We start from the raw sequence: 13943 nt of genomic DNA on the forward strand, positions 1-13943 counted from the left end.
CTTGCAGGACATGAAGCCTGTGCCCAGAGACACCCTCACTGCCACCTGTTACCTAGCAACTCCTGGGGCCAGAATCAGAGCAACAAGACTATGTGGGCGCGCTGGGGGGCGGGGCGCGCTGGGGGGCGGGGCGCGCTGGGGGGCGGGGCGCGCCGGGGGCGGGGCGCGCCGGGGGCGGGGCGCGCCGGGGGCGGGGCGCGCTAGAGCGCAGGTGCAGCCCAGCCCCCATCCTGCTCAGGCTCTTGCTATGCTGACCAGATAGTGAAAACTCGCAATCCTTCCCACGTGGGTGGCATCAGACACCCAAAGTGTTGCCGGACTTTTCCTGTAGCTAATGTCCTGGCCTTCCTTTGAGAGGTCACTGTCCCTGCTGACTCGACCTCAAACACCTGTTTGCAATGAGCCCACTAGGGATCAGAACTCTTAAGGTGCTGGTCCCCAAGGCAGAGTCCCAAGACTGCACTCCAGGTAAGGATCAGGGACAACCAGGAACTGCCAGGCTGTGTAAGCAGGTGCAGCCATCAAAGGGTGGGCATGACAGCCACCCCTCTCACAAAGGACAGGAGGAGAGTACAAGAGGGTATATGTGCACTGGCCTGACTCCAAGGCAGTCCAGGAGCTGCCCCTGCCTTTCAGACCCCTGTCTGTGTGCACAGGGGACTGTCCTGAGCGCATGCCCTCACAAGGCTGTGTGCAGTAGAGGCCCATGACCCCAGCCAGACTAAGCGGCCTCTGTGCCTGTGCCCACTGTCTGTCCAGGGCTAATCTGCTCAACCGAGCCTGGCCGTCCCCAGGGGGCTCACATGTGTTAATGAACGCAAACTGGTCCAAATGTGAATTCTGATGCACGCACTTTCCCAGATGGCACTTGGGCTAGAAAGGCCATGGTCTCTGAGTGACAAGACAGCTCAGGGCCGGCTATCACTCATTAAACTGCCTCCAGCATCACACGTATTCTTGTCACAGGATCCAATCCGGTTTCAAGTTAACACCCAAAGGATGTTTGCATATGGTTCTTAGCACAGAGGGTGAGACTCTTGTATTTCAGATAAGATGTGCCGTCGCCCTCCTTCCCAACTGGTGCCTGCTGTCTGGGCAGATTAACTCTCTGGGTCCTGGGATCACATGTGACAGGGACCTTGGGGGCCAGGGACTGGAGGCTCTAAGTCAGGAGAGTAATGGGTAGGTGCTTGCTGAGGTCTGCACAGAGCAGAGCCAGGCCCACAGTCTCATCTGCCACATTCTGGTGGACCCTCCCTCTGCTAAGCTGTCGAAGCTCCAAAGCTCACTTTGCTTCTCCAAACGTAAAACCCCAGCATGCTCTCTAAGCGGAAAAGCTTTCAGATCCACTTGTGAAATGCCAACACCTGATATTACAAGTGGATCCGGAACGAGCACACCCTGCTCTTGAGCCAGCTCCACACACTCGCAGCCACACATTTCCTGCCCAGCAGCCCCTCCGCCCCTCCCCGGAGTGTGGCAGAGCGTCCTGCACCGAAGGGAAGAGGACCACACCTCACTGGGAAGGGGCCGAGGAATCCGAACCCCTTCAGCCATCTGCTGCAGCCCTGACAGCTTTCAGGGCACCCCCATGTCACCCTCCTGGGCCCTCCGGCCAGGTCGTCCTGGACTGTCATCCACCAGAAAGCGGTCTCTGCAGGATAACACTTCCTGATGGGACAAGCCCCCTTTCCCTCCCCCAGCAGCCACTGCTTCCTCAGGCACACCCCACGCTCCTCCACAAGCCTTCCCACACGCCCTGCCTGCAACAGCCCCTCCTCTGTGAGTCTCACCGAGTGACTGGCCAAGTGGCAGCTTCTCTGAGAGTTTCCTAATTCCCGGCACACACTCCAGTTCTGGCACATGGTGCATCCTATGGGGACGGCTGGGGGGTGGGGACAGGTGCATGCACAGACACATACCCACCCTCACCATATACAAATACGAGTATATTAGCATACATGCACATACCCACACATATACATATGCGTACAAACATATATACACACATATCCATGCATATGTAGTATATTCATATACACACATACACAAATATCCATATATAGTAAAGTTGTATACACAAATATATATATACACATGTATGTAAATATACACATACACACACGAGTATACACATATACACGCATATAGTGTATTTGTACACACACATATATGTAAGCATATGCATACACAGATATGCACACACATATATACACACAGGTATATACACATATCACACATATGTACATGTGCACGTGCAGACACACATGCACATATACGTAGACACATGCATATCCAGATACATACACATATACAGAAAATACACACATACCTATGTATACACACATATACACATATGTACACACAAATACATATACACATACGCATATACACTATATTTGTATATACACTCACATAATCATGTACATATGCAGATATATACACACGTGGACATATCTGCATATACATGTACACATATACACACATACGACTACATGTATACACATATACAGGTATTCGCACATATACATATATTTAGATATACACAGATATACACAAACACATGCACACATGTGTAGATGTGACTATTCAGATACATATACAGAAATACATGCATGTATGTGCACGTGCACACACACACATATATGCATACGCATATATACTTCTGTATATATACGTATACTCATAATCAGGTATACATGCAAATATACACACACATGCAAATATATATGCTTATGCACATGCACACATATGCACATACGTATACACACATACACTGACATATACACACATACATACATATGCTCATGCGCACACACACACACACACACACACACACACACACACACACATATCTCCCCCATCAGAAGGCCTGCTCATTTCTCCCTGAGCTCCTCGCATGGCAGAAACCTGGCCGGCACGAAGGGAACGAGAGCTCAGGGCAGGCGAGCCGTGTGCACAAGGAGAAAAAAAGAACTTGCAGAGGTGGAGGAGACCTGTGGAATGATCTCCTGAAAACAGGCCATTTTCCAGGTGGAGACACAGAGGTTCAGACGAGAAGGAGGCTCAGGAGTGAGCAGAGACCCTCCCTGCGGACAGGGCGCAGGGCTGCAGGCACCCCAGCACCGCACAGCAGAGTTGGCAAGGACGGACGGGACCGTGACCCGGCACAGCAGCCCTCGGGCAGCAGCACTGAGATCTGCCATCACTGGCCTCTGGGGAGTGACACTCCAGACTCAGGAGGTCCTGCTAGGGCAGTCCCCTCCGTGTGACATTCCGTGATGCTCAGTGACGGTGTAGTCATGTATCTTTGAGCAAGACAGGCAGAAAGGTGACACGGCGGGAACAGAAACATTTTCTATGTGGAACAACAGAGTCACTGGGGTCCCAGCACCACAGCCCCTTATCACAGACCCCGACTCCACTCGGTTCCGCTGTGCCGTGGTGCCATCCACCGGTGCGGGGCGAGACGGGAGACTCCTGCCGTCCCACAGGCGTCTCGGGCTCCCCAGTCTCCACCGACCCTGTGTTAGGGTTCTCATCAAGCCCTGAGCTCCAGGGCAAGTGACGACAGCGTCAGGGGACCCTGCCAGCTGTGGGACGTGCGTGGTGGTCACAGGGACCACATCCAGTCAGCAGCTCTGCCTGTGCGATTACTGCCCGTGGGGAGCAGAAAAGGGCACTGAGAGGTCAAGTGACTTGTTCGAAGTCACACAGCTCCCGTGGAGACGAGGGAGGAACACGTGGGCGGCCAGGGCAGAGCTGCGACTCCCACTCCCCCCTGGAGGGAGGGACAGTCCCGCAGGACACACGAAAGGCGTGGGAGGAACTGCAAAAATCAAGGCCAGCAAGTAGATTCCACCACCGTGACCCTGACTCCATATCTGCAAGTTCACCTACTCACCAAGAATTTTTACTTCTAACCCCAGATCAACACGTGGCATTTTCGTGGCCATCCATGGAGGCGCACAGAGCGGCCACGATTTGCAGTCGCCCCACGTGCACGTTCCCAGCTCTCACGCCATCAACATGCACCCTCCAGTCCTGCTTGAGGACACACTTTTTGCACATCTGTGCTCTTTGCTGGTACTTTTGATGTTTATGATGACTCCCCCCTGAAGGGCTGCCCAGTGTCCTGAGTGGGAGAAGCTGAGACGGGCCTTCCGGGGAAAACCCGTGTGTTAGAGACACTTTGTTTCTGCGTGGGGGGTTCACTGAGTCAACAGCACAGACTAAACAAGGCCTTTACGCAGAACCGCACATATGATGGAGTAAAGCACTGATGGGCTTAAGAAAACACGCTGACATGAGGCTCGTGAGAACCTGAAACGCCCCTGGGAGCAAAGGCTGGTGATCACTAATTCAGTGTCACGGAGATTTTACGGAGCATGACCCCGCAATGACAGGGTGGCAGTCCTCCAACACGGGCAATGCCCTCCTACTGCTCCCAGGACCAGGCCTTCGAACAGGACGCCCCCCACGGCCTCCCGCCACCACCCACCCGCTGTAGCAGAGAAGCCTGTCGCTGAGTTCCGGCCACCGCCTGCATGTGTGAGAGCACCATAGGACAGGCTGGGTCTGCTCCAGGAGCTCGCATGCCCGGCCCAGCAAGAACCTCGTCAAGTAAGAAACCAAACAGACACCAAGGTGGAGAAGCACAACGGGGAGAGGAGGAGACACTGGGCTGGCTCTCTGGGCCTCGTTCCTGTCACCTGAAACATGGTGGCGGGGGGGGGGGGGGTTCCCTGCCCATCCCAGGGAGTGCCCCCCCCACCGGCAATGTCCAAGTCAGCCAGCCCAGTGCAGAGACACTGACACCTTCCCAGCAGCTCACAGCCAGCGCCCCAAGGAGACCTCTCTGCTTCTCACATACTCTCCTGAACTCACAGCCCCGGGGGCTCTGGACCCCAAAAGAGGGCAGGGTTTCTGGCATCCGAGCAGACCGCAGGGACATTTCTGATCTAACCGCCAACAGGCTGCCCTCGCTGCCCCTCCCCTGGGCCCTCACGACGGCTGCTGGACGTACCTTCTCCGCCGGCACTCAGGCTCTCGTATGAGTCCCAGCGGATCAGGGGGTCTGCCGTGTTGAAGTCCACGATCACTCCGTGGTCATTGCACAAGTGTTCACAGCCTGCATGGGGAGGAAGTGTCAGCCACAGCCCAGGCACGCCACCGTGCGCCAGCCTGGAGGACCAGACGGAGGCGTACCGGGCCTGAGTGCTGAAAGCCAGCGCCAAGACCCGCGTTCCTGCTCCCAGGAGCCTGGCGCTGACTGCAGCTGGTGTGGACTCTGGCTCTCCGTCTGCTGTGCACTCAGTCCACTCTGGGCTCTGAGTACTAACTGTGCACGCCAAGACCACCCAGATCACTTTCCAGACCGGGACGGAGAGGCACCGAGCGGTCAGCCCTGAGGCAGAGGGCGGAGAGGCGCGTTTATGCCCAGGCTCCAGGCTCCCAGACCCCTGTGCCACTCTGCCCACATTCTGGGGAAGCCAATGGTTGTGACCTCACACACCTCACACTTAACTAGTAACTGAATTAGGGCACTGACCTCAGAAGGAAGGGGACTATCTTCTCCAGCAATTCAAGCCTGAGTTAAAATGTTCTCGGGGAGCCTGGGGAGCTCAGGCAGTTAAGCGTCCAACTTCAGTTCAGGTAACGATCTCACAGTTTGTGGGGTCAAGCCCCATGTCGGGCTCTGTGCTGATAGTGTGGAGCCTGCTTGGGATTCTGTCTCTACCTCTCTCTGCCTCTCCCCACTAGAGCACACACTCTCTCAATATTAAATAAACATTTTAAATAATAAATCAGTAAAAAATAAATTGTTTTTGAGTATGAATCTCGCTAAAGAAAGGAACCACTCCCCTTGATGATAAAGGGGCAGATTCCTCTATTTTTAGAAAAAAAGGAGAATCTATTTGTTTGCAAATAAATATTTGTACTCAACTGTACTTCTAATCATCTTTAAACACATTCAACTGTTTGTTGGGAGAAAAGTAAACAATCAGCACGATCTCCCAGAAAGAGGGACAAAAAGCTGAGGGACCAAGGGTCCGGGCTCTTCCTCAGGCAAAAGATTCCCCATGTCTGGGGTCTTACTGATCCAACTGGGCCCTGCTATCTGTAAGTCGCCCCTCACCACACTGAAAACTATCCTATTATTTGAAACTTGGGGGACGCCAGGTGGCTCAGTCGGTTAAGCATCTGACTCTTGATCTCAGCTCAGGTCATGATCTCACAGCTCATGAGATCAAGCCCCGCTTCTGGCTCCACGCTGACAGCATGGAGCCTGCTTGGGATTCTCCCTCCCTCCCTCTCTCTCTCTCTCCCCCTCTCACTCTCCCCCTCCCTCATTCATGTTCTCTCTCAAAATAAATAAACTTAAAAAAAATTGTGATGACAATGTCCCAATATGCACAAAGGTGGGAGAGTGTGCTGAGACCCCATGGGACCAGACCCTCCACCAAAGCTGGTGAGCACCCTGCCTCCGCGTGCATTCTGCACCCCACCTACCTTGAATCTTCTCAGGAGTGGCAGAGAAAACTAACTCAATCTTGCCGTTATCAGGAAAACGGTCATCTGAAAAACAAATCGTGTTTGGACAAGTTGAGAGATGAAGGGGCAAAAAAGCCCGTACAAACTCCAGCCAGGATGGCGCCCACACCCACCAGGGCAGGCCCCATGGCTGAGGAGTTCTTCATGTTTCCAGAACATTCTCTGGACCAGAGCTTGGTCTTCTGTGAGACCGGCAGTTAGTGGCAGATGGGTTCAGCGCATGGGGCGTGGGGAGAACAGGGAGAGGAGCAAACAGAGACCCACTGCCCAATGTGACCTGAGTCCCAGCGGCCCGCGGGCCTCACCTTGGCTGGCGGTGTCCAAATCCTCCTTCCCGAACACCAGCCCGCAGCCCTGGACGGCCCCGGTGTGAAACTGCAGGCGGAAGATGACGTCGCGGGTGGCCGAACGGTACTTCTTGTGGTAGCACTTGATCTGGTGTGAAGAGGGGACACACAGGCCAATTCTTGAGCAGCAGGGGGTCACGGGGTAGGCCTCCCCCCACCAAGCCCTGTGGACCAGCTGCAAATGTCACCATTTCCAAGGGACCTAAGTTCTGACGACCAGAGCCATGGCCCGTGGCCGTCAGGCCAATGCGGATACTCTGGTTGCAGAGGTCACATCAGGATGAACTTCCCCAGGGTCTAGTAACTCCCTGTGGGGAAGACGTCGCTTTCATCCACATTCTCTAGGTGTCACAGGCAGCTGGGCCTCACCATCCACGCTTCATGTGCTAAATGCCTATGTGTGCACTAGGATTTGGAGAGGAGAGCACAGGAGAGAGAGAGAGAGAGAGAGAGAAAGGGAGAGGCAGAGGGAGGGGAGGAGGGGAAGGGGTAGATGGGAGAGGGCCTGGCATTTAAATAACCCGAGCAAGGCTGTCCCATATCCTGGACGCTCACTTGAGAGCAGACTCCAGAATCACCACGGCAGTGATGTGAACTCAGGGCTGCGGGTGCCCTGGGTCCCTGGGGAGACATTTATGTGGAAGCCCCCCCTCCCCCACCCAAGGGAATGAGAGAGCGCCGGGGCCGCAAGGAGGTCTCCCAGGCCACAGCGGGGTGATGTCTGCAGGCGAGGACCCTCCCCCTCACAAGCAGGGCAGGGGCTCCTTCCCAGGGTGCTCAGCAGCCCAAGGCCAGAAGCAGGCTGGAGTGTGGGTGGCCGGTCCCTCTCCTGTGCGTGCCCGGCAGGGTCGGGGGGAGGCTGGGGCTGTCAGAGGCAGCCACGCTCACAAAAAAGATTTTTCTAGGGCAAAGATGGGTGTTAAATATCCAGTACATCACAAAGGCCAACGAGAAGCAGCCACGTGGGCCGGGTCCAGACAGGCAATGCAGGAGAATGCCCCAGCTGAAGGCTCTGCTGTGCAGCTGCCCAGGCAAACTACCCCACAAAGGGAAAGTAAAGCCCCAGGAGCCTGGACCCACTGGCCAGGAAGCGTGCCCCCCTGGGCAGAGCCAGGCCGTTGTTTCGCTCTGCGTGTCTACAAGGAAACAGTCTGATAAATACACGAAGTGTGAACAGACCAAAAGGGAGTGTTTCGTGTTGACAAACATGCCCGGGGCTGCCTGGTGCATACACAGCCCGACTCGGACCTGGCCTCCGTCCTGGCCTCCGTCCTGGCCTCTGTCCTGGCCTCCGTCTGGACCAGCCCAGAGCATCTGCACCAACCACCACGAATTCCTGAGAAATGGGAACTCGGCAATCTGCTTTCAACCAACAATGGACCTTCATCCACAGGGTCTCCTCCTGAGGCCACCTGGGGTCACAGACTCCTCAGCGGAGCCCAACCGAAGGCCGATGATGGCTGGACTTCCTTCCAGAACACGCCATGTGCTCCTCCCTTCCTGCAAGCCCTCACCTGCACACACCCCGGGGACTGTGGTCTCAGCAGAGGTGCCCACCCACCCGGACCGCAGAGGGGACCCCCGAGGAGGACCCCCAGGATGCAGCAGGTCCCCTGGTATCCCCATCTCTCCAGGAGGACGGGAGCCACACCTGGCAAGTAGGGGTGACCCGGGGAGAAGCGGGAGGAGGGGGTCCAGGCTCACTCCAGGCTGGTTCTTAAATCTTTCTAAATGCCGAGGGGAACCAGAGCTTTAATCAATGTCCTGAGGGGGACAGTGCCCCGCCGCCAGCCCGCACGGTCACAGCGCAGTGAGGAGCGGCCTTGCCAAGCGTGGGTGCCGAGGCCTGCATGCGGGACCCCCGGTGAACAGGGGGTGCAGCAGGCGCTGGGCAGATAAGCCCCTGCGCCCATTAAAGGGCTCATCCTGCAGCCAGCACCCCCCAGGCCGGGCCCCGCCCTCCCCGGGGACCCCAGGGGCTCCCTGTGCCGCTCACCACGACTCAGCACAGCTGCCCCACACACGCCGTGTGGCTCAGTCACAAATCGCAGCCCCTCCGAGTGCCAGGGAGCAGGGAGGCAGAGGTCACCATGCCTGGGGCAGGGTCCGGGATGGGGATCGCCCTACCCAGGCTGCCAGCTCCCGTCACTTCCCAGGGCCAAGTGTGACTCTGGTGTCTGAAGACTCCTGGGTTTTCCCAGGACAAGGGCTCAGAACAGAAGGAGGAATGACCTATCCACCATTACAGGGCAGCTGCCCGGTCCCGCTTTCCCACAGGGTGTCCCGTCCGCAGAATCCTGACGAGCCAGCTGGCGGACACCCCAGGCCTCCCTGCGCACCTCCGGAGGCTTCGCGCTGAACCTCTCTTCCCGCAGATGGGGAGGCACCCGCCGGCCCCCCAGCCCGGCCGCCTGCCCTGGGAACAGACGCCAGGTGCCTCCTGAGGACACAGAAAACCCCAGGAGCCTTCCTGCACAAGGTCCGGGCAGCCACCACCACAGAGCAGCTCTGGCCCAGAGACGGGGCCCACCCCCGCCGGGGCACGGGCACCAGATGCAGAGCCCGTAACCATCCCCCGCCCAAGCCGACAGGTGTCAGCATCGGCGGCGAGAGACGAGAATCCCGCTCCTCACACTCGGGGGAAAGAACCATCGGCAGCTACTTGACGTGAGCGCCCCAAATGCCCCCTCTAAGATACCAAGGACAGCACCTCGTAACAATCACAGTGACCGAGGCCTGTAACATCCCCTTTGTCCCTCTGGGATCGGTGAGTTTCCACAATAATTCCATCCATCCCCTGCCTTCAGATTTTAGAATACGCATGTCTGAAACAATTCAAAGCGTAGCAGCCTGGACTCCGTACAAAAGGGGGAAGGACATCCGTCCACCACAGCCTGTCCTCAAAGCTGCAGGGGGGCACACGGGTGTGACACGAATGTCACGACCCACCGGGAACTCTTGGGTCGGGGGAAGGAAGGCCCTCAGGTGGCATGTGGATTTCTCTGGCGGCACAGCGGCTGTTTAAGCAGTGACCTCCCATCTCCATCCCGAGGATGATCAGCTCTCACAACACATCCATACAACACGAGAGCCCAAACGCACGTACTGGCCTGACGCTATCAGAGGCTGCAAGCTTCTAGAGGGAGGGGGCCCCGGGGGACGGGTCTGAGCGCTTGGAGCCTTCCTTGTCTTGACGAGATGATCTGGAAACCGTCGCCCAGCGTAAAACCCACCTGTGCCCTTGAGCGGTCAGCACCCGGGCCTCGGTCCCCCCGCACCGCACACCGTGTGTGCAGTGGCGGTCCCGTCCGCGACAGAATTCCGAATCACACATGTCATGGATCCATCTGGTGGGCAAGGAGCCGGTAAGCTGACCTCCCTGCTTAACACTTAGGCTGCACAGACGTGTTTTTAATTCAAACTTTCCATCAACAAGAGAACGGTGCCTTGGACCAAGGGCTCAAAGCTTGAGGACGCAGCCCCGGGAGCGCCTGTGCCCAGGTCAGAGGCCAGCTCGCAGGTGTCCCCCTCCTCTGTCTGCCGCCAGCCCTTGTCTGAGGCAGCTCCTACTTGGAGCCACCTCCCACAAAACATCCCAGAGCCCACCAGCTTAGTACAAACAGCAGAAGAAACAGGACCCTCAACACTCCCCACCAGGAAACAGAGTCCCCCAACTGCAACTCACTTTGCTGGTGGCCCCGGTGATGGCCGTCTGGATAGGCTGAGAGGACAAGCTACAACCTCACACTTGAAAGACTCAAAACCGTGATCTCTAACCCTGGTAAGTCTGAACACCCACATCATCCAGTGCCAACACGAACCGCAATTTCGAAATGCCGTAATTCGTGTCCACACCCATGGAAAGGTCAGCAGGTGCTGCCGATGAACAAAAGCACAGCTGTGGAGCTAGGACCGCGGGAAGGACCAAGCCCCAGCCTGGGTCTGGGAGGTGGCCCGCACGGTCAGGGAGGAAGGTGTGCGCAGAGAAGTCACAAGGAAACACAGAGGCAGGCACAGTGGGAAGTGTGTGGGAACTGCCTGCTGGAGGAGCAAAGTCCACAGAGGGAGCTGAGGACATGCACAGAAGTGCCCCCAGTGGGAGGGAGTAAAGGACAGTGCTGGGTGTCCGCAGCAGCTCCCGGAGCAGGCGTCCCCTCTGTTTAGAAGTTGGGTCACGGGAGCAAGGTCGTGGAGCCCCGCAGTCACTAGGACACAACGTGAGTGGCCACAGGGTTTGCACAAGCGGAGACAGCAAGACCAGGCACGCCGGACGGGAAAGTGTTTACAAGCCCATCAAGGCCCTGGGCTGCGGCCAGGATCCCACTGTGTCCGCACCCACGCGAATTCCTAAGCGAGGTTACATAACGGCCTGGCTGTGCTCATGGAGCTCTGGCCTCCTCCCCGAGGACCTGAGGCCCTGCCCTTCGGAAGGGGTGGACCTGAGAGATGGGAGGGTCAGGTGTGCAGAGGGAGGGCGAGGGGGTGGGCCAGCGGTGCTCAGGCGGTCAGACTGCTCCCTTGGCCTCACCAGGACCAGGGCCGAGCTGCGCCCTCCCCAGTGCTTTCCCGGCCCGTCAGAGCCGATGCGGCCCGACTTCCCGCAAACGCAGCCCCCAATGTCTTGGCTAACGGGTCTCGGGTGAGGAAAGGGGCAAATCTATCCAGGCACACTTACCAGATCAAGGAGGGGAAAACCCAGAGGGCGAGATGCCTTCGGGAAGATGATGACCGAGGACAGTGAGCCAGCCCTGGGAACTCCTCCCACCTTCAAGGGCAGGGAGGTGGGCTCAGCGAACACCAGACCGAGAGCCAAACCCGCTACAGGTGTTGGTGGTGAACCCTTAAGCGCCCTCCCTGCTCCTCAGCACACTGTCTGAGTCACGGCTGTCACCCAGTTCTTGAGTGGAAATGAAAATGCCTTCGTGAGGGAAGCCCTGTAACTCAATGCCCCCGGGCAGGCGACCTGGGGCTTCTCCAGGCTCCCACGGCAAGGGGCAGGAGCAGGGGTGGCTCGCACCGCCCTGGAGACGCTCCACCAACCTCAGGGAAGTTTCTGTAGCATCTTTCTCCCGCGATGATCCCCGAGGTCGATTTCGGGTGGAACCAGAAGGCCTGGGGCTCCAAGCTACCGCACAACGTGCACCCACAGATGACCACCTCCAGGCCAGCCGGCGCCTCTCCCGTGACACCCCCGGGATGCTCTCCCCCCGCCGGACCCTCACGTGTCCCTCCATTGAACAAGTCATCCGCCTGCTCGTTACACTCAAAACGGGGATGTAACTCGCGGAAGTGCGGTCTGCCTGTGACTGCCTTTCCTGTCCTCCGGGCTACGTGTGCTGCCGCAAACGACTGAGGTGACCCATCGTCACCAGCGGTTCTTGATTTCACTGCTAATCTCGCTGGGATAGGGCTGCGAACGGACACAGGTGTCATGGGCTGGGTTGTGTCTGCCACCCCCACAAATTCACATGTCGAGGCCTAACCCCCAGGACCTCAGAACAGGCCTGTGTTTGGAGACAGGATTCTTCAAGAGGAGATTACGGTCAACAAGGTCACCAGGACGGGCCCTGGTCCACTGCCTGGTGTCTTGTAAGAAGAGGAGATCTGGGGCGCCTGGGGGGCTCTGTTGGTTGAGCGACCAACTCTTGGTTTCGGCTCAGGTCATGATCTCACTGTTTGTGAGATCGAGCCCCACATCGGGCTCTGCACTGACAGTGTGGAGCCTGCTTGGGATTCTTTCTCTCTCTCTCTCTCTCTCTCTCTCTCTCCTGCTCGCTCACTCTCACTCTCTCTCAAAATAAAGCAACTTTAAAAAAAAAAAAAAAGAGGGGATCAGGAGAAGGACAGCACAGAGGGACAACCACACTGGGACACAGGGAGGAATCAGCCATCCATACACCCAGGAGAGGCCTCGGGAGGGACCATCCCAGACATGCCTGGATCTCAGACATCCAGCCTCCAGTGCCAAGAGAGAAGAAATGTGTGCAGTTTACGCCCCTGGTCTATGGAGCTGTGTTAAAGCCAGCTGGGGGGGTGCCAGGGAGGGCTCAGTCAGTTAAGTATCTGAGTCTTGATTTCGACTCAGGTCATGATCTCACGGTTTGGGAGTTTGAGCCCCGCATCTGGCTCTGTGCTGACAACATAGAGCCTGCTTGGGATTCTCTCTCTCCCTCTCTCTGCCTCTTCCCTACCTGTGTGCGCTCTCTCTCTCTCTCTCTCTCTCAAAATAAATAGACACATTTTAAAAAGAAGAAAACGAAATGAGACCCTCTCTTACACTCGTGTTTCTGAGTTGCGTCGATTATTCCTTCCTGTACTCACTTGTTTATTAAATACTTGCTTGGGATTCTCGGTCTCTCTCTCAGCCCCTCCCATTTGTTCTCTCTCTCTCTCTCTCTCTCTCTCTCTCTCTCTCTCTGTCTCAAAAATAAATAAATAAAAACTTAAAAAGAAAAATAGGCTAGCTGGGAAACTAACCCAAGAGGTTCAGATCCTGTGTTACTGGGAGACAGATTCCTGAACTGAACACCTCAGGACTCACTTCCGTGAACGGCACAGAGAAAAGTCACCCCGTGTGATGGAAAAATACCCCTTCCCAGCTAGAGCCCCCGCACCCTCCTTGTATCTGGTAACGCTGCAGAGAGCAAGTACAGAGGGCACAGAACTGAATCGTAAACACAGGAAACATCAATCAAGTAACGGTACTGACAGTGAAGTCCTAAAATTACCCTGCGGCAGGAACGCACAGAGGTGGGGGAGAGGCCACGTCAGGGCACAAGCATCTCCCAGGAAAGCAGCTGGGACACCTTCGCAGGCTCTTCTCATGGGAACACAAGCTCGTAGACAGGGGCCAACAGGAGACCAAACACCCCGGGAGAGCCCCAGAGCACCCGATCCGCACACTCCCTTCTGCCGCGGTGCGGGTGCCCCTGGGGCTGCCAGGGCCCATCCAGTCGCCGTCCCCGCTCCTGAAGGCTGGCAGCCCCAGGCACGGGCTCATGAGGCGGCCTGTGGTGGAGACCTGGCTGGCCAGCGTGCTCT

At 56.9% G+C, this 13943-nt stretch overlaps 1 protein-coding gene across 1 annotated transcript in view; it reads right to left on the bottom strand.

Moving 5' to 3' along the window:
* TNS3 (tensin 3) overlaps positions 1-13943 on the bottom strand; it is a 216389-nt gene that overhangs the window by 81449 nt on the left and 120997 nt on the right. Inside the window, exons 14-16 of the mRNA XM_047836463.1 lie at positions 6861-6990; positions 6514-6579; positions 5027-5131 (exon numbers count right to left, since the gene is read on the bottom strand). Of these exons, the coding sequence (XP_047692419.1) occupies positions 5027-5131; positions 6514-6579; positions 6861-6990 (301 nt within the window). The remainder of the gene's footprint in view (positions 1-5026; positions 5132-6513; positions 6580-6860; positions 6991-13943) is intronic.

The sequence above is a fragment of the Prionailurus viverrinus genome, chromosome A2 (genome assembly GCF_022837055.1).
Source record: "Prionailurus viverrinus isolate Anna chromosome A2, UM_Priviv_1.0, whole genome shotgun sequence".
Classification (NCBI taxonomy): domain Eukaryota; kingdom Metazoa; phylum Chordata; class Mammalia; order Carnivora; family Felidae; genus Prionailurus; species Prionailurus viverrinus.